General features: G+C 52.8%; 1 protein-coding gene across 1 annotated transcript; it reads right to left on the reverse strand.

Annotated features, from left to right (window-relative positions):
- Positions 1-2121: 2121 nt before the first annotated feature.
- On the reverse strand, positions 2122-27212 carry VPS37B (VPS37B subunit of ESCRT-I). The gene is made up of 4 exons (XM_032876401.1): positions 27032-27212; positions 5285-5456; positions 3852-3934; positions 2122-3060 (listed from the first exon to the last, which is right to left on the reverse strand). The coding sequence occupies exons 1-4, from the start codon at positions 27140-27142 to the stop codon at positions 2563-2565; spliced, it is 864 nt and encodes a 287-aa protein (XP_032732292.1). The 5' UTR covers positions 27143-27212; the 3' UTR covers positions 2122-2562.

Genomic DNA, 27212 nt, shown 5'->3' on the forward strand with positions numbered 1-27212 from the left:
CAGCCTGGCTGGGAGGTCGGGGTGGGGCTGTCGAAGTGCTCTGAAAACTCCCCGAACAGAAGGACGGGCCGGAGCCTGGTTCTCATTCGTAAGGAAAAAGCGCTTCAGAACGACGTCAACGCAAGGGGCTCGGCTCCGCCGCACACAAACCGGTGCAGACAGCCCCGCGTGGACCACTCGATCCGGAGAACTAGCCCGACTCGACGCAAACCTGCCACCGGAAGCCGTGGGGCCGGACCGCTGCACCCCCCACACCGTGCCCCCCGACCTCCTCCCAAGCACAGGGGCCCAAGTGGGGAGGCGAGGATCAAACAAAGCTGGGCTGGTGAGAAGCCCCTGAGCACACAGCCCCGTCTACAAGTGCCCCCGCAGAAGGCTACAAACCGAGCTCGAAGCTTCCTAAGCAGCCACCAGGGAAAGAGCAACTGTCAGACACAAATTCTCAAAAGAGCAAACGGATTCCTCAGGCAGAGCCTTCCTCTTCCTCCCAGGACCACCCCAGCAGTGTCCCTCGCATGTCCTCCTGGAGCGCAGAGGGGCAGGGGCTGGCAGCCCCCCTGGAGGCGGTGGCAGCAGGGGAGCTGAGCCTGGCGCTCCTGTTCCGGGGGGCGCAGTGAGGAAAGTCCCTCCCAGGGCACCACAGCCCCCAGGGGAGGCGGGGGGGGTGGCACTGAGGGGCTGGTGGGGTGCAGCCCTGGAGGCAGGGTCCCTCTCCCAGCCTCGAGAGGGAAGCAGCACCTACCTCCACCTGGGACCATTGTGGGGGAGGGGCTCTGGGCTCCAGAACAAAAGGTCCCCCATTCAATTCGGTCATTTGAAACAAGCAGTCAAGGGCCTGAGTGTCCCTGAGCAGTGCCGTCTGTGCTGGTGATGCTGGTGATCCGCAGGACAGGGCCTGAGAGACTGAACCCAGAGGCCCGGGGCAGAGTGGGGACCCTGTGGACCCGCTCTCCCCACTTTCTGCCCTTTCCTCCTGGCTGGGGGGATTGGGCAGCAGCACAAAACGCTCTACGAGTGCTAGGGCCCCCAGTCCAGGCAGACACGCAAGCCACTGAGGCGGCTTCCCGACTTCGACACAAAGTCCACCTCCCTCGCGGAACTGATCACGGAGCGTCTAGAACCAAATACGCCACGAACATCCCCAAGTAACGAAATGACAGGACCGTTGTTGATTGTTTATTACGAAGGGTCCTCCAGCTTTACAGCCCCGGCCCTGGCAGTGCCGTCCCCACATCCACACCGAGTTCACTTGGCAGGGCAGTAAACCGGCCCCTGGGGCATTACAGTGACAGTACAGGGGTGTCCCTGCCCAGGGGAACTGGAGACAAAGCGTGGTGGCCTCACCCCTGGCCTGCTGGGACAGACCTGTGGAGCTCTGCCGCCGTTCCACTACCTGGGCCGGTGAGACACCCCCCCCACCCCAAAGGGCCGGGAAGAGCGTGGGGTGCGGCAGAGCAGGAGTTTGTTGGCACCATCCGATGATCTGGGCGCAGCAGAGATGCTGCCGGGGTCCCTCTGTCCCCCTCCTGCGCGGAGGCCCCCGCCGAGGAAGAGATTGGCTACGAGGATCCTGGTCCACCGTGGGACAGGCTGCTTCCGCTGGCAGTGCCCCGACCAAGCCTCTCAGGGAGCAAAGCCGCTCGTGGGAGCTGCCCCTCCACCTGCCCAGCCTGCAGGGGGCCTGCAGGGGAGCCGGGGCCGGCCCCTCACTGGCACCAGGGGAAACTAAGGCACAGCACAGGCACCCACAGGTGTGACCATACACTGCTTGTAAAAAAGGAAATGGCATTCACTTCTGTACTTCACTCTGCTCAAGACAGTATGTGCGTTTTTATAAAGTTTCCCTGAATGGTCTTGTGTCCAAAAAGTTTTCTTTGCCAATATAAAACAGGAAAATTACATAGTAAAAATACCAGGGGAGTAATTCTTTGTAGAAACCGTCAGGGGTGGCCGCGGCGGGGGAGAGAGGGGGAGCAGGGCTCATCGCCGTGTAAGGCCCAGCTCAGACCCATCTCCTCCGGCCTGGCTGCCACTCGCCCTGGCTGTGGGCCCAGCGCCGATGCCGCACGGGGCTTCAAAGCATCCGGGTTTGGGGGAGGGGGGACTGGCAGGGGTCTGCCCCCCAGATTCATTAAGCACCTTCCAGGCGGCCCACCTGGCCCACCCTGACCGGGGACTGTGGCGTGTGGTGGGCGAGCCCGTGTGGCCCAGTCTTTTGCAAACGAAGCAGAAACGATGGAACATGCGCATTAAATGAACCCACGAGGGGAGGACCACGGTTGCAGGTGGGCAGGGAGGGTGCTCTTCCCCCAGACGGAGAAGTCCGTCAACGTTACAAGACTTAGAAATCACACCGAAAACAAACCCACGCGACCGTGGCGGAGGCCTTGCACACACAACCCCCGGCTACCAAACCGGGTCCTATGGCTACTTACCGCTGACCTACTAGTTCTAAAATCAAATGGGTGTGCTGGCCCAGGGCACCGGCACCCTGGTCCTCACAGCCTGTGCGTGCAGAGGCCCGGCCGGCAGGTGCGGCCTCCCAGGCAGGACGGGGGAAACTCACTGGAGGATGAAGCCGGGCTGGTGTGGCGGCAGCCGCGGCGGGGGTCTCTGGGGGAGAGCGGGCGGGTATGGAGACACGAACTGCGCGGAGAATCCTTGCTGGGGGGCCAGGCCCACGCGGGGGGGCAGGGGCGGGCACTGGGACCCCGGGTACGGGAGCGCCTGTCCTGAGCCCATGGCGGTGGTAAATGGCGTGGCCAAGCGTCCTGCAGGCACCGGAGGCGGAGGCGGGGGGATGCGCCGAGGTAGCATGGAGGGGGGCCCGCTGGCCTCTGAGGTAGGGTAGGGCAGGGGGGCGGCGGGCACCGGCTCGGGCACCCTGGGCAGCAGCGGGGCCGGCACAGAGGCCTGCGGAAGTCTCTGCCCCTTCAGCACCAGCTCCTGGAGCTTCTCGATTTTCACTCTTCGCGTGTGGGCCAGTTTCCGCTGGCTCTGATAGACATCGATGAAGGAGTCCAAAGGAAGCTCTCCGTCCAGAAACTTCTCCGCCATGTTCTGAAAGCGGCAGGAGAACGGATTACAGGGACACGTCAGCCCCCAGGGAAGGAAGCTCCCTTCACCGCCCAGGGAGAGGCAGCACCCAGCCTCCTTCCATCCCGTCCCCCACTTATCCCACCCGCCACACGCTCCCCACCGCAGACCGGCCGACCTCAGCGGAGGCCCCCAGCCCCCCCGCAGAGAGAAAGGGAAAGAGGCAGCTGGTCCAGGCCGCCCGCCGCGCCCCATGAGCTGCCCACGGCAGCAGGCCCAAGGGGGAGCCAGCCCCAGAGGAAGCGGGCCCAGCCCCGAGCTGCCGGGCTTCGAGGCGCAGAGGAAACCACCCTAGCCAGTTCCCACGCTCTCACCGAGCCAGCCGCAGCCGGAGCCGTTTCCTTCCTCCCGCCGGCTGCGCCCTCACAGACATGCCCCCTATGGGCTCAGGGGGCCAAAGCAGGCTCGTGCCCACCAGGGCCCCCACCCAAGCCCAGCGGTGAACTCGACCATGTGGCCGAACCTTGCTATGATTGTGCAACATCTGACCCCGACTCAGGCCGTATCTCTTAGTGCGGCTCCAACCTTGAGCGCTCCACGCAGCACAGACTCCGCCCCGCCCGCGGATCGGAGCCCACGGTCCTTGGCAGCCCTGGCCAGCGCGGACTCGCAGGACGGTGCACACCCGCCGCTGGAGCACCGGACCCACTACCGCCCCCTGGCTGCGGAGCAACGGGCCGCCCACCGGCTCCCAAAGTGGCCCAGACCCTGGCAACTGTGCTCTGGGGCCCCGCGCCCACGCTGGCTGGCTTTACCTCGGTGTCTTCCTCAATCTTGGCCCCTTCGGCCTGCAGGAGCGCCAGCAGCGTCTCCAGGGAAGCGCTGCTAGACTGCTGGTCTGGAAGAAGCAAGAGGCATGATGAGAGGAGGGGGCGGCCGGGCCGCAGCCCCTCAAGCCACTCTAGAACGCCCCCAGACTCCGTGCCACCCTCCTCTCAAAGAGGGGCGCGTTTTAACTGGGAAGGTAGCAGCCGGCTTTCCAGGAAGCAAGGCCTTAAAATCCAGGAGGAAGGAGCACACAGGACAAAGCAGGACAGACTTGGGGCTGCGCCACGCATCCCACACCCCATGTCACCGTCACCGGCCCTACAGAGGCTTGTCACCCAACATGTGAGGTGACCGGAACCGCCCCACACAGATCTCGGCTGTATTCATTTCTGAGTGGTAACGTACATCGAGCAGGAGGAATTTAAGCCCAGGACCTCAGTTTTCTCAAGTGCATAAACCCCAAGCACCACCACCCAGGTCAGGATACAGAACACGCACAAAGGCTCCCCAGGCCCACTCCCAGAGACTGGCCCCGAGGCAGCCCCGATGCCCGGTCCTGCCTGGCTGGGAGGCTCACGGGAACGCATCCCCCAGGGCGAGCTCTGTGCTGGCTCCTTCCCCCCAACACCGTGGACCTGACCTCCCCTCGTCTCCTTCAGTGTCCACTGTGTGGAGACCAGAACTCACGGACCCAGCCTTCTGCGCACGGACATGTAGGCAGTTTCCACACTCGGCTGTTACCAACAAAGCTACCACGAGCACCCTCGGGCCCGTCCGTCTCTGCCGGCGGCACACCCGGGGCGGACTGGCTGGATCAGAGTGAGCACAGGGTGCCTTCAGGTAGGTCCTGCCAAACAACTCTTCCCAAGGTGCTTTCCACCAATCTACGTCACAACGTACGTCCTCCAGCCAGGGAAGAACCCCTCTGTCGGGCCTGCCTCCGAGCTTGCACTGGGGTGGCACGGCACTGAGGGCGACCCCGTACCAGGCCTCCCGACCGCCTCACTGAAGGGCGGGCTTTGGCCCCTCCTTCCCCGCAGCGCCCTGGAAAGCCACGCAGAGCACGCGCGACCCCATACTCTGTTCCTACAGCTCCGTAATGACCGTAAATCTAAGTGTGACGTTGCCCTGTGTGAGTGTTAGTGGGCCTGGCCCACAGGAGAGACATCGCTCTCCTGATGACTCAGAACAGGACTTCTCTGGGCGGTTTGGACACGGTGAAATTTGGTCTGAAAAGTGGCTGAGTCTCTTCTCTCAACAGCCAGAACGGGTCTGTAAGTTAACTTTCCCTGTGGCCTGACCCAGGGTCTCGACCTGGAACCTTCCCACGGGAACGCTGCTCTCCCTGCGGCCCAACAGCTTGCAAACGTGCCCCTCCCTCCACTCGTTATTCTTGCAAGAATCACCCTGGAAAAGTTACCTAATTTGGTCTTCTTTATCTGATAGGCTTCAAAGAGAACCTGCAGTTCCTGGTATTTTTGGGTCAAACGCGCTTTGAGGGCGTCGAGCTGGGGCTGGTACAGGAGGTTTCCTTCTGCCAGGCTCCGGTTGCTGGCGAGCGTCATTTCTTTGTTGAGCTGAACATTCTGCGTCTGCAAGGAACACGGCACGATGAGAACCAACGCGTGTCCCCTCACAGACCCGTCCCCTGGGGCTCCCGACACCCCCCCCACACAGCTGCCACATCTGCTTCCCTCGGCCTGCTCCCCGGCCGAGGCCCTGAGACCGCATGCGGGCCACTCCCGGCCCAGACTCCAGCCCCTCTGGGTTTGCAGTGTGGCCGCAGCTCCCCGTTCTCAAGAGCAAAGCCACTTCCGTTCCAACAACTCGCAGACGGCGGCCACGTGACTTGCCCAGGCTCTCTGCTCCGCTAGCCGCGCGGGCGCTGGGACGCCCTCCTCCTCCCTGTGCTAGCAGGACTCAACAGCTGTGCATATCCAGGGCGAGATCGGTTCCAAACCCGTTTCTGCGGCTCCACAGGAAGTTAGGGAACCACGTTTAACAGCAGAGAACCAGCTGGCATGATGTCAGTCCAGGCTCAGTGATCAGGCTGAGATCAAACACGAAAGCCGGACACCCCCGGGGATGAATTCCGCTTACAGTGACCCTGCTCGCTCTCCCACGCCCACCTCTGGCTCCTCCTCAACTCGGAGGACAGCGGGAGTCCTCCCGGCTCCAGATCCAAGGCTGGGGCAGATCTGCCTGTCCGGCTTGACTTGGGAGGAAGCCGTGGCGCCCCAGACCACAAGGGTGAGGGAAGTGGACGGGTCTGAGACAAGGTGAAGCATTCCTAATAAAACTCAGCAAAGCTATGCTTAAAGAAAACCCCAAACACATGGGCCGCCACCCGTGCTGGATGGCGACTGCCCTCGGCAGCCGCAATGCGCGGACCTGAGATCTCCACGCGGCACCATCCTGCCCCGCTGTGCTCGTAGCTCCCCAGCAGCCCGAAGCCGTTACCTCGTTTCCCCCTTGATATCTGCTGCCACCGCACCCAGGCTATTTTCGCCGACTTCCTTCCTCCTGAGAGTCTGGGTGCAGATTTCCCACTGCGCGGCCTCCCGCTCCCGCCAAGCCCACCCAGGGTGCCAGCCCTGCCCCCGAAGCGGTCTGCACCCGCGCACCCATTGCACGCGCGCCCTGGCCCCCGGTCCCCACAGCAGACACGGGGTACCTTCCACACCCAGGAGCTGGGCAAGGGCCCTAAAAATTCGGCTTGCCTTAAAACGGGATTTAAATTAAGGATTTAAATTAAGACAAACTTGAGCCTCTAGCTCAACGCTACAATGTGAGTGCAGCAGAAACACCCTCCTCTCCTGCTGCTTCTAGCCGGCAGGGAGAGTCTGGGGCCCTCGTGTAGCACAGAGTTCTGGGAGCTGCTGCACGAGAGGCTTTCCTTCTACTGTTAAGCCAGCTGAGAGAACAAACAAACATAAACCTTGTCTAGTCCACTCAAGACCACAGCTCAGCAACCGCTTTTAAAACTAAACATGCAGGGGTGCGTGGGTGGCTCAGTGGGTTAAAGCGTCTGCCTTCGGCTCAGGTCATGATCTCAGGGTCCTGGGATCGAGCCCCGCATCGGGCTCTCTGCTCAGCGGGGAGCCTGCATCCCCCCACCCCGCGCCTGTCAAATAAATAAAATCTTAAAAAAAAAAAAACACAACTAAACATGTAACTATGATGCGACCCAGAAACTGTACCCCTGGGAATTCACCCCTGGGGAAATGAAAACTTATATTTACACAAAACGCTGTGCACAAATGTTCAACACAGCTTCATTTGTGACAGCCCAAACCCCAAAGCCAGGCAGCCGTCATCCGCCAGGGGACGGACGGCAGAACCAAGCGCACCCCATCCACGCCACGGAACACCTCTCAGTCCTAAAGAAGGACGCCTGACACACATGGCAACTTGCAGGAGACTCCAGGGAACCAGGCTGAGGGCAGAGAGCCAGCGCGGGAGTCACACGCTCGAGGAGCCGGTGTACACCACACTCCTGAAGGGGCAGTGGCAGAAATGGAGACAGCTGAGTGGTCGGGCAAGAACCTCAGGAAGAAGGCTCACGGGCCCGGGATCTGCTCTCCCGGATCCGGACAGGGTCAATGCCACGGCTGTGAGGCTGTGACACACGGGATAGCTTTAGTTTCTTACAGTCGCTTGTGAATCTACACCTACCTCAAAATTTAAATTATAAATCAAGAAGCGGCTGAGTTTCTCTAGAGCCCACCCCCTGGCACGCCAGTCTCATCTGACAGCTGAGAAGGGGCAAGTTTTCAAGGCCACAGTCAGGCCCCAGCTGCCGGCACTCCAGCATTCGGACTCGACCTTCAGCCTTTGTTCAATAAACGTTGGCTGGGCAACGACTACTTGCCAAGCCGAAGGAGGCACAGAGCACTGAGAGGAAGACGACGCTCCTACAGGCCTACGGACTCCGTCGTCACAACTGGAATGGACCTCAGCGGACCTCAGCCTGGTTAAATGGAACGGACCTTAGCACGCCCTCACTGCTGGGGTGCAGGGGACCTGGTCCCCACCTGCCCACCAGCCCTTCCCTCTACCGCCTCCGGAGCTCAGGTCTGCTCGTCCCCCAGGCTCCTTCTCGCGGGGCCCCACACCCATGTCGTCGCTGCCACTGGCGACAATCAGCAAACAGGACATTTGTGTCCCTGCTCAAGTTCTCCCCTCACCGAATGCTAACACAGGCAGGGTCTCGGTGTGCCAAGCACCTCCCGGGGGTCACACAGTAGGGCTCTGCTGACTGAGTCAGAGATCCTTCCCTAACCCCAAAGCCAGTCACTCGAGGCCAGGTCCGGCAAATAAGATGGATCATATACCGTGGAAGGGGGGACAAAGCTGTGTAGGACAAGCACCCAATGCCCCAAACCCTTGATGCAGACAGGCCCCCCTGATCAAGGCCTTGAGACCGAGGCTGGGGGGCGGGGGAGGTTCTCACACTGGATCTGAGGCTAATTCTGGAAGCAGGGTTTCCATCTTCAGCAGAGGCATGGCTGTGAGCAAAGATCTCTGTAGGGACCACGGAAAGGAGCTGGCATCCCAAAGCGCCTGCCTCCGACATGCGGTTAAAGGACTGCTCTTGTGCAGGGCTCCCCTGCGGCGGCCGGACCTGAGAAGCACCGGAGGGGAGGGGTGCTGGCTGGCTCAGACCAACCCCGAGTCGGCCGAATCCTCCAGAAGGCCCAGGCCTGGGTCCAGCTACGCATGCTGCTCTGGTCTCCGTGTATAACACAGCTACAAAGAAATCTTATTCTCGTAGGGTCTCGAACAGGTCAAAAGCACATCTCCCGTGTGTTAGGAAGTCCTCGAAGAGAGCAGCCCAAAGCTGCGCGGCTAGGATCGAAGGGCGTTCTGCTTGCACAGGACACATGAAGGCTGGTGTAAGCCGCCAGCCAGCAAGGGCCCAATCAAAGGACAAGTGACACCCATCACAGGCCATCATTTGTTTATAGCCTTTGGGTGTTCAGATATTTTTACGTCAGTAAATACCGGTAAGTTCTGAGTGGCTACCCAGAGCACACCCATGGCTCTCTCCAGGGGACAAGGCCAGGACAGCTTAGAAGCCCCCACTAAAGCCAGCCCAGCCCCGAGAGCCTCAGAACACGCCCGGGACGCAACATTCACGCAGAAACAGACTCTGCTCCGTAACGCTCCTTTCCGCCGCTCAGATTAGAAATGGGGAGGAAACAGCCAGTCTTGTTCCATCATTTGCAAAGCAAAGGTGACCTGGCTGGAACGGCCTCGGCCCTCTCCGTGGGGACGGCACAAGCACACTCAGCAAGGCCAAGCGACAGCCACCGTGGGCGACACCCGGCCCAGCCCCACACCTTCCATAAGACCGAGCCCAGCCTGGGCGCCTGACTGGATCCGGGCCGTGACCCTGAGAACGCCTGTGGGGTCACCACGGTGCAGGAGGCCGGTCACAGGGCCACCAGACCCCGGGCACAGAAAACCGTGCTGCTGACCTCTCCACGGTTCTCATGAGCCTTTTTCTCAACCACCGAGAAACCCTTTCAGGAAGCAGCCCCGCTGTGGTAAGGGCACGTTTTTAATCACGGACTCCACTTCAGTTTCCTTTTCTGCTCCTAATCCCAGAAAAACGAGATGCAGGATTGTAGCCTGCGGAGCAGCACCCCAGTTCTCCCCTCCCTTCTGCCTCTCCCCCTCCACGAGCGGTCTGGACCGATGTTCACACCAAGTTAACAACAGCAACCTCTCAACGATTTTCTTTTTTAAACTTTCCTATTTCTCCTTGTACATGGTGCCTAATTCACTACAAGCATGCGTGAGTTTACAGGAAGAAAGCTGTTTTTTAAAACAACCTGTTAGTACTAGAACCAGAAGAGCAGAGGCTCTAGAAAAATAAACTGTTTCTAATTAAAAAAAAAAAAAAAAAGGGTGACACAGGTGAAGGGGATTAAGAGATACAGACTCGAGTTCCACATTCGTGTTGGAGGCGGAGAGTACAGCAGAGGGAACACAGTGATACTGTAACAACGCGGGAAGGGGACAGAGGGGGACCGCGCTTATCCTGGCGGCTGAGTCATGTGCACACGCGTCCGAGCACGACGTGCTCCGCCTGAAACGGACGACGTTACAGGGCAGCGGTGCTTCAGCAACAGACAAAAAGAAGGACCATCGACCACACAACACACACACACACACACACACACACACAACCAAATTTCAGAAAAAGAAAACCGGGCGCCTGGTGGCTCAGTCGTTAGGTGTCTGCCTTCGGCTCAGGTCGTGATCCCAGGGTCCTGGGATCGAGCCCCACATCGGGCTCCCTGCTCGGTGGGAAGCCTGCTTCTCCCTCTCCCACTCCCCTTGCTTGTGTTCCCTCTCTCGCTGGGTCTCTCTGTCAAATACATAAATAAAATCTTTAAGAAAAAAAAGAAAGAGAAAGAAAACGAGTTATTTCAGACATGCTCGTCCAGGCAGAAACGCGAAGACCCCTTTGTCTCTGGCGATGCTCCCGTTAATCCAGGAAGGTCCCGCAGCCCGCCCGTGCTACCTCACACGCACGCCGTTCTGTCAATCTGGGCTGGGGAAGTGTAGTCAGAAATAAAGCTGGTGTGGAAGAGACCATATCAACCGCCCTCTGGGTCACACGCGCAACGGTCACCGCGGCGAGGCACGGGGACGGAAGCCGCCTGCGCCCTGCCAGCCGGCACTGGATGGGAGGTCTGAGCTCTGCGGAGGTTTCCCAAACCAGACGCTTCCACAGTGTACCGTGGTTTGGCAGTGAACTGTAGGAGGAGACTCAGGACGACGGCGACTGCTCTGAAGCAAGACTGCCCATCACTGCGGAGAAACCGGCGACACGGAACACACGCGGGGACACCTCAGGCGGGAGCCGGCTTCACACAGCGCCGGCCTCTGCAGCGGCAACTCAGCCCTCCCCCGCCGGGAAAGCAGGTGGGAACGGGCGGGCGAGGGCACCACGGGGCTGTAGTTTGAAAACGCTCGCAACTTGCAGGACCTCGGTACGGCTTGTAACAGCCACAACAAGATGCTCCGGCAGTGGCGCGCGGGCTGCGCGCGTTCCTGCGTTCATTCATCAGGAAATGCCAGTGAAGCACCTGCTCCCGGGTTCTGGGGAGCCCGTAACCAGAGCGGTCTGTCCTGACCCCGAGTGTAGGCGGGCCCTGAGCGTCACGCTGCCCAACTCCAGGGGGCGCCAGACCCTGCGCACTGCAGCCCTGAACACAGACTGCATTTGCTCTTCAAATAAATGGCTCAAAAGAGAAAAGAACAACAAAAGTCCAAATAGACATGAACTCAAAGACTTAAGTTACTGGTGATGTGAAAACTTCATGTTTCAACAGCATTTGCTAACATTTATTGAGCACCTACTGCATGCCTGGCATTGTGCCACCTTCTCTTCATGCATTTAAGCCCCTCAGCGAAGGGGAGGCCGATCTGCCCCCATTTTACCCAGGAAAGAAATACAATCTCAGGGAGGTTTGAGAGAGCGGCAGAGTCTGGCGTGCCTGTGAGTAAGCAGAGTCACGAGGTACAGTGTCCGGACACTCTCCCAGGGACGTTTTCTGCAGATTATGCCCCACATGACCCGTAGCATCTCCCAGCCACGCAGAGAGCTCATCTACTCTCATTTCCCTATTTTCAAGTTCTAGGGTTCGCTCATCTGAATTTCTGTATTTTACTTACCTTTTTATTGAGGATATTTTCAAACACGAAGGGAAAGTAGAGAGAGGAGTGTAACAAATCTGTGTACCTCATCCCGGGTTTGACAGTTACTAACATGTGCCCACCCTGCTTCATTGAGGTACTCCCCACTTTTTTAAGATTTTATTTACTTATTTGGCAGAGAGAGAGAGCACAAGTAGGGGGAGCAGCAGAGGGAGAGGGAGAAATGGGTTCCCCGCTGAGCAGGGAGCCCAATGCGGGGCTCGATCCCAGGACCCCGGGATCATGGCCTGGAGCCACCAGGCGCCCCCCTACTTTTTTCCTCAAGTATTTTAAAGCAAATTTCAGGCATCTTATCATTTCACCCTAACTTCAGTGTGTATCTTTAATACGGAAGAACTTTATAACGATAATGCCATAATCACACAAAAGTTAACAATAACTCTCTGATTTCAACTTCTGCATGTGTTCCTTCGAGCCCTCGTGTAAGTAGCTTCTGCCTCGTCTGGCTGACCATCTGAAATCGTTTATACAGGAAAAGCAGGAGGACTGTTTATTTCCACCGCAACCTCCCCCCAGCCTTAAAGCAACTTTTAGAAGCCTGAGTTAATGATGAAGCAACCTCTGAGAATGACTAATAAGCTTTCCGGGGGAGGATCTTTACTAAGTAATAGGTTTGTATTTTTTACAGGTTTCAGTTAATTGCAGTTAGTGATCCTCCTGACGCTCGAACTGCACTGCCGCTGGGAGACACTCCAGCTGGGTCCCCAGGGGCTGGACAGCTGCCCCGCCCTCTAGTAGAACAAGGGGTCTCAGACCCGTGTGTACATTTGCTGCCCCCAATCTGGACCAGGCCCTCTCAAAGAAATGCTGGCTCCTTTTGGTGGGAAATTCATTTTGATTTTCATATTTTCCTCTCCAGATAAAATTAAATTGAAAGCTATCCATAATATAAAGATAAGGGGAAAAACAAAACTTAGCTTTTGTACTTCCTGCCAGTAGAAAACGTTCAGTTGCATTAAGACTACGCACAAGCTTATGGATCGGATGACCAAAAGGCTGGCATGCGTTCAGCCAGGTTAATCTCTCCTTTCATTGTGCTACCCTTGATCTAGATCACCAATTAATCTCAGGGTAAAATCACCAAGATCACACGCAATTTGAGTGCAGGCTTTACTGTCAGAGCTTAGGTTATTAGAAAGCCCAGCTTCATCTTCCGTTCATTCAGTGAAGACCTTGCCAGCGACAAAGTCCTCGCTCTCCCGTCTTCCAAGTACATTCAGGCTTTCGAGCCCGTAATCCAAGCCCACAGGACCTCAGAGCTGTGCTGCAAACATAGCTTAATTCAATCCGAAATTAAACGAGAAAACCTAACAGCTGAGAGCTGGACTGTTTAACATGTTAACAAAATTATAAAGATCTGAAAACTCAAAAATACAGTGAAAGGACTATAGAACATTATGAAACTTCCCTAAAATACAACCATCTCGTGGGTTGTGTGAAACCATCTCCAAGGCTACAGCCTACTTGGGAGAGAAAATTTACTGGCTGCTTACCTAATGTTCCACCAAAACAACCCGCTCAACACAGCGAGCGTGCTAGATTAATAAAGGTTGCTATTTTTGATTGAAGGTGTCAAAATCCGTGAGATGAAACCTGCTGCCCTCAGAAAGTAGCAGGAAACCAGACCGAGACAGGAATGATCCCTTCCATATGGACCTGGCTCTCATCTTTTAAATTAGAATGTCACTGCCTTCAAGTGCAACTAACCATAGAAATGCAAAAGGCTACGTCTGAAAATAAATGGACTAGTCCCAGAGAAGAATTAGCTTTCTAGTTCTGGCAGGTTCAAAATACCAGGGTGCTTTTGTTTTCCTAGAAGACTTACTTCCTAACATTCACAGGGGGGCGGGACCTTCCTACTTCCTGGACTTACATGCAATGATGTCAACAAGAAAGAAATATAATAGGTGTGACCGGTTCTGATAACTTGTCACCTGTCAGAATATGTTACTTTCTTAGGATCGTGACCTTGTAATTCCTGAGTACTCTGGGGAGAGGGAGAAACAGAAGGCAGGACAGGAACACCCAAACCAATCAATGTGTTAACTGCCTTTGTCCTTGTCTCCTAAAGGCAAGGGGCTTGTCACACTTGGTCCTACCGAATCAATGTCGGCTAGGGAACCAGGGAAGCCATCCAGAAGCACTCAGTCCATATTTTCTTTTCAAAGATTTTATTTATTTATTTGACAGAGAGAGAGATCACAAGTAGGCAGAGAGAGAGAAAGGGAAGCAGGCTCCCTGCTGAGTGGACAGCCCAATGCGAGGCTCCATTCCAGGACCCTGAGACCATGACCTGAGCCGAAGGCAGAGGCTTTAACCCACTGAGCCCCCCAGGCACCCAGCCCTCAGTCCATATTATCAGAACCAATTAGCTGTTGGTCAGCTGCGCGGTTTGGTTAAAGCCGTAAATCAGTAAACACACAAAATTTTAAAAGATATACATCTGTCCACTTCTTCATTCAAGGCAAAGCTCTTTTCCTAGAGAAAGGGTCTACTAGCTCTAGTTCCAGAAGTTCTTTTTCATCCAGACCACACCCTTTGATATGGAAGGTTTAAGCACTGGCCATGCGGGACCAGTGCAGAATCCTGGAATTCCGTTCCCCCCGCAGCCTGGTCCATCCTAAGTCACTAACAAGTCTGTCTCTAGGGCCCCGCTCTGTTAACTCTCCAAAGCACTCAACTCCACCTTCTCTCCTTGCCTTTTCATCTATGGCTCATCAGTTATCGCAGTATTTAATGAAATTAAGTTAATTACTGTAAGAAAACCAGAATAGAGGGGTGCCTGGGTGGCTCAGTGGCTTAAGCATCTGCCTTTGGCTCAGGTCATGATCTCAGGGTCCTGGGATCAAGCTCCGCATCAGGCTCTCTGCTCAGCGGGAAGCCTGCTTCCCCCTCTCTCTGCCTGCCTCTCTGCCTACTTGTGATCTCTGTGTGTCAAATAAATAAAATCTTAAAAAGAAAAGAAAACCAGAATAGAAAGGTCCTCAACTCTCAATAAGCATACAGCCGCAGTGTGGAAGCAGAAATGTCCAGACAGCTGATCATGATCATGGTGGGGGGGGGGGCATCAATCACTATGTCCAATGGAGGGAAATGCCAATAACGGGGACGCTCTGGTTAAGTGAAGGGATTAATAGCTTCTACTGGGGGCGCCTGGGTGGCTCAGTGGGTTAAGCCTCTGCCTTTGGCTCAGGTCATGATCTCAGGGTTCTGGGATCGAGCCCCGCATCGGGCTTTCTGCTCTCTAGTGAGCCTGCTTCCTCCTCTCTCTGCCTGCCTCTCTGCCTGCTTGTGATCTCTCTCTCTCTCTGTCAAATAAATAAAAAAAAAAAAAAAAAAAAAATAGCTTCTACTGTAATTTTAAATCCAAATCACTCCTACCCTTCCCCAAAAGAAAGCCTATGAAAGACAGACCTTCTAAGTTCTGGGGGTTTTTGTGGGTTTCTTTGTGTTGTTATTTCTTAAGATTTTATGTGACAGGGAGAGAGAGAGGGAGAGAGAACGCACACAAGCAGGGGGAGTGACAGACAGAGAGGGAGAAGCAGGCTCCTTGCTCTGCGGGAGCCTGATGGTACGGGATCTGCAGGGCTCCATCCCAGGACCCTGGGATCATAACCTGAGCCAAAGGCAGGCAGTTAACCAACTGAGCCACCCAGGCGCCCTATAAATTCTGCTTTTCTTGTTAGCAGTTTCAGACCAGGGCAAACCACCAAAGCAGTCATTTGTTAAGAGCTCAAGGGTTTTTTCCCTTTTCTCAATTTCTTTTTAACCACAATTTACAAGAAATGAATATATGAGAATTTTCTAGGATAGTCTTTACACAGGTGCAAATACGAAAATGCCTAACCAGGCGGAGCCTAGATTATGTGTATTAAGAATACATCATTTGACAATTTTTGCTTTTACACTTAAAATACATCATGATATAAACTTTCCAACACCTGAGTCAAGAATTCAGTTTAGTGGATAAAACTTACTCTCACATGACTAAAATTATTCATCTTCTCTTCAGTATGAGAAAATAATATTCTAATAGTGGGATTTTTTTTTTTTTTTTTTTTAGTCCAGGGGTAGAGAAAGGGATCAAAGAAGAATCAGTTACCCTGAAATTATTCTACTTAAATTTCATAACAAAAAAGACCTGCAATGTTATCTCCTGTAGGGAATTTGATGTTCTAACTAAAAACAAAAACAAAAAACAAAAAAACAAAAAAAAAACACAAAAAACTGCCTACTTAAGACTTAAAATATCAACTTAAAAAAATGATCGGGGCGCCTGGCTCAGTGGGTTAAAGCCTCTGCCTTCAGCTCAGGTCATGATCTCAGGGTCCTGGGATCAAGCCCCACATCAGGCTCTCTGCTCCGCAGGGCACGTGCTTCCTCCTCCCTCTCTGCCTGCCTCTCTCCCTACTTGTGATCTCTGTCAAATAAATAAATAAAAATCTTTAAAAAACAAAAAAGAAAAAAATGATTAACAGATTTATGTTCAAAGAGGTTAATCACAATATAATGTAGGATAGCAAAAAAAAAAAAAGAAAGAAAGAAAGAAAGAAAGAAAAAGCACCTAATATCCAATAAGGGAATGGTCACATAAATTAGGACATATCCACATGATCAAGTATCAAGCAGCCATTAAACACACGGTCATGGGGACCTGGTGGCTCAGTCAGTTAAGGTCTAACTTCGGCTCTGGCCATGATCTCAGGGTCCTGGGATTACGTGTGCTCTCGCTCAAATAAAATCTTAAAAACAAAGCAAAACAAAACAACAACAACAAATAAAACAGTCATATAATATATGATATATATATATATCATATAATATATAATAAAAAATAAGAAAATGAGGCCCCTGGCTGTCTCAGTTGGTAGAGCACGTAAGTCTTGACCTCAGGGTCATGAGTTCAAGCCCTACACTAGGTACTTAAAAAAACAATGAAAAAGAAAAAAGGACATAAAAATAAGAAAATGCCCAGAGTATAACTTTAGGTTAAAACACACACATACCCCAAACAAAAAACTCTCTATACAGAATAATCCCAGTGGGAGAAAAGTAGGAAACAAAACAAAACCAAAAAAACCATATAAAATGTCGATAGTATTTCTCTCTGGGTGGTATTACACGTGATTATGTTTTTCTTCCTTATAATTTTCTGCATTTTTAAATTTTTCTATAATAAACACAAAACACATTTTTAAAGATTTGATCACCTGTTATCAGAAACGTGAACGACTACATACTCAAGACAACTAAAATAAGCTCCCGTCTACCGTACACTCCCTGCGCTCTCCGGCAGAGTGTGTGAAAGCAGGCCCGCCCGGAGGACACAGAGCCAGCGCTGTGAATACCAAGCAACTCCAGCTCCCATGTGAAGCGGCAGTACCCGTGGGCACTGGGAGCAGATGGCACACTTATCCCCTACAGAAGCACTTGCCAAGGCGAGCCCCAGGGAAGCAGTCCCACGAAGTTCCACGAGCAAGTCTGGGAAACGCTGCGCGGTCTGGCCCTCTGGGGTTTCACCACACACCCGGGCAGTAAGGACCAAACAAAGCAAAGCAAAACCGAAACCTCTTAGCCCTGGTTTTCCAAACTGATTCACCATGGAACTCCTCTCCCTGCGACCACCACGACGTGCACAGAATTAGGGCCTCGAGGACGGCCAAGGGAAGTGCCGCCCCAAAGCCAACAGCCGCAGCACCTTATGAAAACGGCCCCGGGGCCCGGGCTGAGCAGCTTGCTCGTGGTTAATCCTCCTGCCGGACATTTAGGAAGGGTAACAGTGCCCAGGGTTTCCTAGCAACCCAAATCCCATCTTGAGCCAATACGCTTAAGAACTGACCTTATATTTTTCATGAGACTTTTTATAACTTTTGCCTCCTCCTTATCATTTATTTCCGGATGGTGTTACCGGCTCTGTTAGTTTTTCCCTATACCCTTCAAAAATCTGCCACTGACAGAGAAACCATATGACCAAATGTGTTCCTATTTGAATTAGGTACAAAACAAGACTCCCAGGCCCTCCAAGGAGCCTGGTGTGAGCCCCTGAGATGGTGATTTTGGCTGTCCCGAAGCTCTCTGTTATAAACCAGCTTTCAGCCTTCCAGCTGTCTGGTCTTCTCCCCTCAAATCCACCCCCGCCTCCACCATCAGGGCTGCTGGAACCATCCATTTAAGTCCCAACTATGACCGCAGCACTCCCGTGGCTCCCTCTGCCAAGAGGATCAAGCCACCTGGTCTCACAGGCCTCTCTGGCCTCTTCCCCGACCCCGCCCTGCCCTGACCTTCCAGCGCGGCCGGAATAGTCCTGTTGTGCACCCCTCTCCAGCCTTTTCCTCTGTGCCAGGTGTCTGCCCCCATGCCTGGAAGGCCTTCTCCCTCATTACCTGTTAACTCTCCCTTTGAGTCACAGCTCACGAGTCATCTCCTCCAGGAAACATTCTCTACGGATCCCCCCACCCCCACAAAGGCCTGTTGGGTCCCCTCCCACTAGTGTCCCATCACCACTGTGTCACCCACCCAGTGTCTGGGAAGACTGACTTTTGCACACTGCGCAATCCTAAAAGAGGAAAGTGAAGTGCCTTCGTGGCTTCCCATCCCCAAGGTGCTCCGTAAAGGCTGAGTAATGAATGAACTGGCTGGGTCACAGCTGCGCTCACGCTAATGACAGCTGCGGTCTGATGGCAGGCGGTCATCAGCGCTCCCTCTGCCACTCTGCCACCCCAGGCACCGGGCAACGGACAGGAATAGAACCTCGAGGTGCCACTCTTGGTGGCACCAGCTTTGGTGATAATGAAAGGTCAGACGTGAAGGAAACATTAACTATGACACTGCTTGCACTGCAACAAGCTAGTCAAATATCTGCTTTTCACACCAACTCCTTGGCAGAGTAATGAACGATATTCCTCATAATTCTGTGAGAAATGCTTTCTTTTTCTTTTTCTTTAGAAATGCTTTCAAAAGCTTTCTCTTGACATACTGCAACACAATCTATGACAACACAGCCCCATCCACCTCCCTGCTTTCATCCTTTCCCTAGGAACCAACTCTACGAACAACTCTCCTGCCTTTTATTCCTAGGTAAGAGTTTTCCCTAATGATGACAGAATCTGAAAAACCCACACAGCAGAGGGGGAAACAAACCAACTCTGGTCTCGGCACGTTCAGAGTCCGTGATTACATACGTGAGCAGCGGCAGACACACAGGGCGTTTACAGAAAACCCTGCGCTGCACATTGGGCATAATCCCCACAGCAACATTCTGCTACAAATACTGTGAAAAAGCCAAATACAGATCTTCCTTCATTGACAATGGAGTTATATCCTGATAAACCCATCATAAAAAATATCTTTAAGTCATCCAAAGGGGCACGTGCACCCAAATGTTTATAGCAGCAATGTCCACAACAGCCAAACTATGGAAAGAACCTAGATGTCCATCAACAGATGAATGGATAAAGAAGATGTGGATACACGCAATGGAATACTAGGCAGCCATCAAAAGGAATGAAATCTTGCCATTTGCAATGACGTGGATGGAACTAGAGGGTATTATGCTTAGTGAAATAAGTCAATCAGAGAAAGACATTTATCATATGATCTCCCTGATATGAGGAAGTTGAGAGGCAACATGGAGGGTTTGGGAGTAGGAAAAGAATAAATGAAGCAAGATGGGATTGGGAGGGAGACAAACCATAAGAGACTCTTAATGTCACAAAACAAAGTGAGGGTTGCCAGGGGGACGGGGGTAGGGAGAGGGTGGTTGCGTTATGGACAACGGGGAGGGTATGTGCTATGGTGAGTGCTGTGAAGTGTGTAAACCTGGCGATTCACAGACCTGTACCCCTGGGGCTAATACATTATGTGTTAATAAAAAATTTTTAAAAATATATCACAAAGTCAAAAATGTATTTAATACGTCTAATCTAGCAAATACACCATACTTACCCTAGACCACCTTAATTGTGCTCAGAACACTGATGTGAGCAAAACCACCTATGACAAAGCCTTTTTAAGATTTTATTATTATTTTTTTAAAGATTTTATTTATTTATTTGACAGAGAGAGATCACAAGTAGACAGAGAGGCAGGCAGAGAGAGAGAGAGATTGGGGGGGGAAGCAGGCTCCTTGCTGAGCAGATAGCCTGATACGGGACTCGATCCCAGGACCCTGAGATCATGACCTGAGCCGAAGGCAGCGGCTTAACCCACTGAGCCACCAGGCGCCCAAGATTTTATTATTTTTTAAATGTAAGTAAGCTCCATGCCCAACATGGGGCTTGAACTCACAACCCTGAGACCAAGAGTCGCATGCTCTACTGACTGACCCAAACAGGCACCCAAACACAAGCCTGTTTTATAAGGAAGTGTTGACGATCCCATGTAACTTCCTGACTACTGCACTGAGAGTGACAAACAGAAGGGCCGTGCAGGTGCGGTCAGTGTACTGGTAGTGGACCCTCGTGATCAGGTGGCTGATGGGGGGGGGCAGCCACTGCCCAGCATCACAGGAGAGGACGGGACGACGGATCGTGAGCCAGCAACAAGACAAACTCAAAATTCCAAGTACAGGGGCACCTGGGTGGCTCAGTGGGTTGAGCCTCTGCCTTCGGCTCAGGTCATGATCTCAGGATCCTGGGTTCGAGCCCCACATCGGGCTCTCTGCTGTGGAGAGCCTGCTTCCCCCACTCTCTCTGCCTACTTATGATCTCTATCAAATTAATAAATAAAATCTTTAAAAAAAATTCCAATACGCTTCCTACCGAATGCATATCACTTTCACACCCTCGTCAAGTCCAGCAGTCGCCAGGCTGAGCCAGCGCGAGGCAGGGTTGTGTACAAACAACCGCGCTGACTTAGCTCGAGAGCACATCAGTTCTGCTTGACAGATGAGGCTCAAACAGTTCCGTCTGCTTCCAGGTTCCTCTTTCGACTCGTCTGATACGGTCGGTACAAACACTGTAACAGGATGTCCGCCTGCCCATAAAACACCAGCCTCGTTTCTCCCTGGGCTTCTCCCAGCCCGAAAGTTACTCCTGGTGGACTTTCAAACTTTTACATTCTTCCCGAAGGAAGCGGGCCCCAAACCCGTATGTCCGCTGGCCGCTCCCCAGCTCTAGAGCTGTATTTCCAGCTGCTGCCAGAGGCGCCACGACCCGGTGCTCGTGCCCCGCACTCTCGGGCCGCAGGGTCTCAGGAAGCCCTCGCCCCGACCCCCCCCTTACTCGTGTCCACCTGCAGCCAGTTAGCTCCACTCACCTGGCAGCACCTACATGCCAAGGACACAAAGACACACAGGACGAAATGGAGGCCCCAGACTAGCCAGGGACACAAGGAAGTCAATGTGACAAAATGTGTGACGAGCGCCGTGGAAGAGGCATATGAAGGAGCGAAGAGACGGTGCCGTGCGTCTGTAACTGAGGAGGCAGGGGGAGCGCATGGGGGGCAAAGCTGGTGAGGCTGGAATCCCGCCTTCCAGAGCCCCAGCTCCAACCCTGGCTTCTTCTTTCCTGAACTTCCACTTCCAAGCGGCCTTTCCTGAACCTTCCTGCACTCACCCCGCCCATACTCTACTGCCAAGCCAGCCTCCTGAAGTGCACGTCTGATCACAGCGCTCTTGGGCTCCGCAAAGTCATGGAAACTCACTGCTACCAAACTACGGGCCTCCCACTCCCCACCCCTCCGACCCCCACCGGCCCACCGCCCCCACCATCTCTCTGATGGCAGGAGACCTCATCTGGCAGAGGAGATGCAACTCGCCACTCAGGAAGCCTGTCCCGTGCTTTCCTGCTGTCACTTCCTCCTGATCCCCCGTACTTCTCCCTCAGAACCCGACTTAGAGAAGTAAATACCTAACTCAAGACCCTGGCGGGGGTGGACGGGGCTGCCATGCCCGGGATGGAGCACAGAGGGGGCTTACGCCGGGCTGACAGTGCCGACCCCCTACGCTGGCTGCCGTACAGAGACGCCCCTTACGTTACTCTACGCCCGCGCAGAGGTGTTACTGGATCTGACCGTTTACCTTCTTAAATCTTACCCACCTATCGAAATCCATCTCTTGCACTAGGGAGCTAACTACTGGAGCTAGAGAACCTCTTCACTCGCCCTTCGAATATCATCTACAATTCACATGGGACCCTTCCTTTTAGGCTTTTTAAAAAATTGTGATAAAATATAAAATATACCATTTTAGCCATTTTCAAGTGCCGCTTTTAGGTATGTCCACGCTGCTGGTCTGCCACCATCGCCGTCCATCGTCATCGCGCTCATCTTCTGGGACTCAAACTCCCCACCGCGCATTCTCTCTTGTGCTGTGTCTGTGTACTCTGTTTCTTCCCCAAATTATAATACGGGGATTGTGATGCCCTACTCATGTTTCCATCTTTAAAGTGCCTCGCATGCAGTAAGTGCCCCACAGCTGTGGAACTGAGGTGCGATCTTCTTGAAATGGCAGCAAGAATATGAAGCCTTTTCGTTTTAGCAGTAACAGCTGATAACAACTTCCTGAGCGCTCACTGTGCTGGGTGCCACACTAAGCATCTTAAACACTCATTTCATCCACCCAACCAACCCGATAAAGTAGGTCACTGCTGCCATCTCTTTTATTTGCAATGCGGATACTCCACTTGGGAAGACAGTCCCTGCCCAAGGTCCGCAGCTAGTATCAAAAGTCAGTCCTGCACTATACCACACCCACAGTCCTTTCAATCTAGGCACAGGTAGGACAGAGCAATTACCTAAGTGATTTCACCTAAGCCAGCCAGTCTAAAAATTCTGAATCTTATTTGTTTTTTTTTATTTTTTAAAAAAATGTTATTTAGGGGCGCCTGGGTGGCTCAGTGGGTTAAGCCGCTGCCTTCGGCTCGGGTCATGATCTCGGAGTCCTGGGATCGAGCCCCGCATCGGGCTCTCTGCTCAGCAGGGAGCCTGCATCCTCCTCTCTCTCTGCCTGCCTCTCTGCCTGCTTGTGATCTCTCTGTCAAATAAATAAAATCTTTAAAAAAAAAATTTTATTTATTTATTTGACAGAGAGAGACACAGAGAGAGAGGGTACACAAGCAGGGGGAGTGGGAGAGGGAGAAGCAGGCCTCCCACCCAGCAGGAAGCCCGATTCGGGGCTCATCCCAGGACCCTGGGATCATGACCTGAGCCAAAGGCAGACACTTAACGACTGAGCCACCCAGGCACCTCCTGAATCTCTCTCAAGAGGGCTAGCCTGTATAGATGCCCCCTCTGTGCCAAGTACTACCTTCACCTGCCATTCCACTGGGCCTCACAACACCCACATAGTTACTACCCTCACTTGACAGTGGAGGAACCAAGCACAGAGGGTTTAAGTAACTGAAAGGTCATCGCACAACTCTCAGCTATGCTCTTTCCATAAAACCTTTTTTTTTTTTTTAAGACTTTGTTTATTTGAGAGGGAGAGTGCACCCAAGTGGAGGGGAGGGGCAGAGAGAGAGGGAGAAGCAGGCTTCCCGCTGAGTGGGGGACCCTGGGATCACAACCTGAGCTGTAGGCAGACGCTTAACTGAGACACCCAAGAGCCCCTCCACAAAATCGTAATGCCTCCTTTAAAAACACTGAATTTCAGAAAACAATCTCAGGCATAGTAATTTTTTACTCAAGAGTGAAAATAGTAAGTCGATGGAAGAGAAGACTCAAATGTAAAAGTTGCAGCCTTTCGACACAATGACTGCACAACGTGAACAGAAACTCTAGTAGCAGATACTCCAAGAGTTTAAATCTTAACTTCCAAAAACCAGTCCCACCAGCGCTCGGCGTGTTGAGGAAACAGTCCCTGGGTTTAAAGCAAGGTCAGTACTTTTCAATGAGCCATTATGATTCACGCAGGAGCTTTGCAACCCCACACAAATCACACCAGAACACGCCTTAGGGAAACAGCTTCTCCCAAACCAGACTCTTTCCACAAAACAATCTGTTTTTCAGCCCCTTAGCGTTTCTTCATGTGGCATGTTCCCTTGCCAAAGGAACACAGATCCTGGTTTTGAACCTTAGTTAGGTGGAATTATTAGTTAACGCCAACCAATCAACATTTCCTCAGAAGGCACACAGCGTGACCCAAGGAGGTGCGGTTTAGCTGCCTAATCCCCTAAGCGACAGTTCCTTTTAAGGGAGTGCCCTGTAAGTCCAACAGGGTTAATGTGGACGGAGAGAGAAAGGCACATTCCACTGCCATGTAAAAATAACTTTAAATAAAAATAAAATGTGTGCATATGAAACGTCAGCCCACAGGAAAGGAAAGAGCAAAGATCACTGGGGATGGTATTACATTTAGGGAACTGCATAATGGACAGGAGGAACAGGAAAAGATAAACACAGGGACACTGGAAAGGAGACCATCTATAGCTCCGACATGATTTTAATGTCTTGAGCTGTGCTAAAGTGCACACACCCCAATTAAAACAATGTAAGGGAAGTATAATGCCCAGCTGTGCTCAGACCTAACAGTGAATGCCTTCGAAACCCAGCCACGCTTGCCAGTCGCCACAAAATATCCCCTCAGGCTTGAAGAAGTCTTACTCTACAATTTAAAACACTTCCTTCTGCCAATTAAAAAAAAAAAAAAGCCTTTGGTACAGATTAAGAGATTCTACGCTTGAAAAAGGCCTGTTCCATTCACGGTCTCTTCCTAGACCTACTGGGATACATAACCATTTTGATGACAGAAAGGTAAGACGTTTCTTAAGCTACTGGCAAATAAAAATTTACTTAACATTCTTGAACTAAGACCCTTATTAACTTGTCAGGATGATCTTCTATATTAATGGCTGTCAGCACCTTTCTAAAACAATGAATTAGCTGATTTTAAGTGACTACAATTACTCTTTATTGAGCACTAACTACATGCTGTGTTAACGTGCACTATCTCCCATAATCCCCACGTCAACTCTATTAGCCCTCTCCCAACAGATGCTCAGGGTGGATTAATTTGCCTGAAATCACACAGCTGGGAAGTGGCCATGTCCAGCCTAGAATATTTGATTCCAAAGTCTGTAAATTCCCTTTGGTCAGGAGAGGACAGTTCAGAGTATTTTCTTCTGTGTCTCACAACCACCCCGAAAAAAAAGCCAATAAGCCAATGCATAACACTAATTCCTGAGTCAAAATACCATGGCCAAAATTTTAGTTATTCATGTTATACCTGTTCCTTACAGAAACATGCCACATGTGACCATAGGAACAGGATTTGCTAAGTGTGACTGTAGCTAGCTGAGCTGCTTGGCTGACGTTTGGTCTTCTGGATCAGTTTCCTTGTTTTTAAAAGCACTACACCCTGAAGAAAAACTGCTGCTGCGTAAGTTAACTTGAATTATGTGATTATGAGGTCTGATCAAGTGCAGTTATTTATATAGGATATTCTGGTAGGATGGTTACCTCTACTTAAAAAAAAAAAAAAGCCCATCAAAAATGTTCTGCTGGATTAATTTGCCTTTCCCTTTACATAATAATCTCCAGTTTCTTGAGTAGAGGAAACAAGTGATGCTCTCCCTAACGGCCTCGGAGTCAGGAGAATTACTCGACTCTCTCCACAATCTTCCCTCCGCTACAAGGCCGTTTACTTCTATTACAGTAGAATATAATAAATCTAACTACACCAATATAAATACAGTATTCTGTCCTTACTGAAACAGAAGAGTCCCACAGCAAAATAACTTGTAGGTGGTATTACACATTACAAAAACATACCTGTCGTTTTATTATTAAACTAGAAAGATGCCTGCTGACATACAACAAAAGGTCTCCCAGCAACTGAAAAGCAGAGAAACTAGGCAAAGACTTTACTTCTTTAGAGACATGAAACTCTTTCAGTCAAGAAAGATGGATTTTGTCACTTATTATTCTCTAAAATGGAAAGTGCCACATGGAGACCATAAATGAGGGAAACTGCATCTCAGAGCAATGTTCTATGTGCCAAGTTACAAAGCCCGTGAATACAAGGGGTGTATTAATGGAGAGACTGATACCATCTTACTACAGTGGCCTCTCTGTAGCTCAGGACAATAATCTGTTGAGGGTTTTCCAGTGATTTTGCATGTGCAACCTCCATACAAGCCCCCTTTTAAGGAAGCTGGCTCAGTGCTGAACAATCCCTCTTCGGAAAGAAAGCCAAAAGCCCCCACTCAGGCTTCTGGGTGAGAGGCTCAGCCCTGTAGGCGTGGGAAGGCTCAGACTCTGTAGACAAAGAAGGAGGAGTGGTAAATGGGCTGGGGAGAACTGGGATCAGCCTGTGTCCACCTGCCTGGACGAGCCCCAGACCCACAGGATGGGACATTCAGAGAAAGAGTCCAAAAAGGCTGGGAAAAGGAGACACACACATTGCAAATCCAAGCGTGAAGCCAGTTGCCCTGGAGAGCAGACCACGCCACAAGAGATGCAGTGAGATAACCAGAAACAGGGTGGCATATGCCTTTCGGAGGCTGGGAAGGACCTCCACTACTGAAGAGGCAGGGATTGGCTGTCAGCCCCCCAACCCCTGGTTTATCTTCTCCCAAAAAAATAGCTCCAGGAACTCTCACGGGCCCCAGCAGGGTAAGACACTGGGGCAAAGCCACCACACTAGATTCCCATATTCCCTTCTTTCACAGGAAGGGGCAACTTTATGGAGAAAGGGATTCCTGCTCCCACCCACAAGACCAAGGAGAACCACCTAGGACGGCTCTGCTAGGGCCACTTCCAAATGAAGGCGGACCCCATACGAACCCTCCAACACTCGGGAACTCTTAGATACCCGGACCCCTCAAATCTTAACCTGGCTAAGACCATGGCCTCGTGCCTCCCACAACCTCAGAGACCCTACCCAATCCTAAAGTCCATCTCAGAACTACTGTCCAGACTCGGCTACAGAGCCTCAGCCCCCCCAAACCCATCCTGGAAATGGCAAGCCGGCTAGTCCGCTCACCCCCTGAAAACCTATTCGCAGACCCCAGTTCCTGCTGCAGTCCGCCTGTACCTCTCAACCCTCTCGTCAAGCCCCCGAGCCCCTCCCCAGACCTAGTCCTCGGCCCCCTCCCTCCAGTCTCAGTCACCCCTTAGTCCTCCACGACAGTCCCCTCTCCCTTCTATAACCCAGTCTCATCCCCCTAATTCCCTCCTCATCCCACCAGACTCAGCCACGGCCCCCTGAGTGCCCAAATGCCCGTTCCCGACTCTCCCAGCCTCGGCGCCTCAAAGCCTCGCCCCGAGCCCGGTCAGCCCTCGAGCCCCGTCTCAGGGCGCTTTGCCCCGCTCGGCCCCAGCTCCGTCCCCCCAACCCCGACCCCGTCTCCAGCCCTCCCATTCCTCGTCGCAGACCCTTCGACCCAACTTGAGGCACCGCGATCGCCCCCGCCTCGGGCCACCTCCAGCCCGCCGCGGGCCCCCGACCCCGCACGCCCCTCCTTGAGGCGCCGCCGCCGCGCGCCCCTGCCCAGCTCACCTCCTCCATCTTCTGCACCATCTCCGTCAGCTGTCCCTCGTCCTCCAGCAGCTCGTTGAGCTGCATCAGCGACAGCCCGGCAAACCGGGCTTCGCTCCCAGCGCCCGCCATCCCCGCGTCTCAGCCGCCGCTGCAGCTCCGGCCGCCAGGCTCCGCCGACCGGAAGCGCCGCCCTCAAGGC

This window comes from Lontra canadensis, unplaced genomic scaffold (genome assembly GCF_010015895.1).
Source record: "Lontra canadensis isolate GAN:19392208 unplaced genomic scaffold, GSC_riverotter_1.0 scaffold58, whole genome shotgun sequence".
NCBI classification, from domain to species: Eukaryota; Metazoa; Chordata; class Mammalia; order Carnivora; family Mustelidae; genus Lontra; species Lontra canadensis.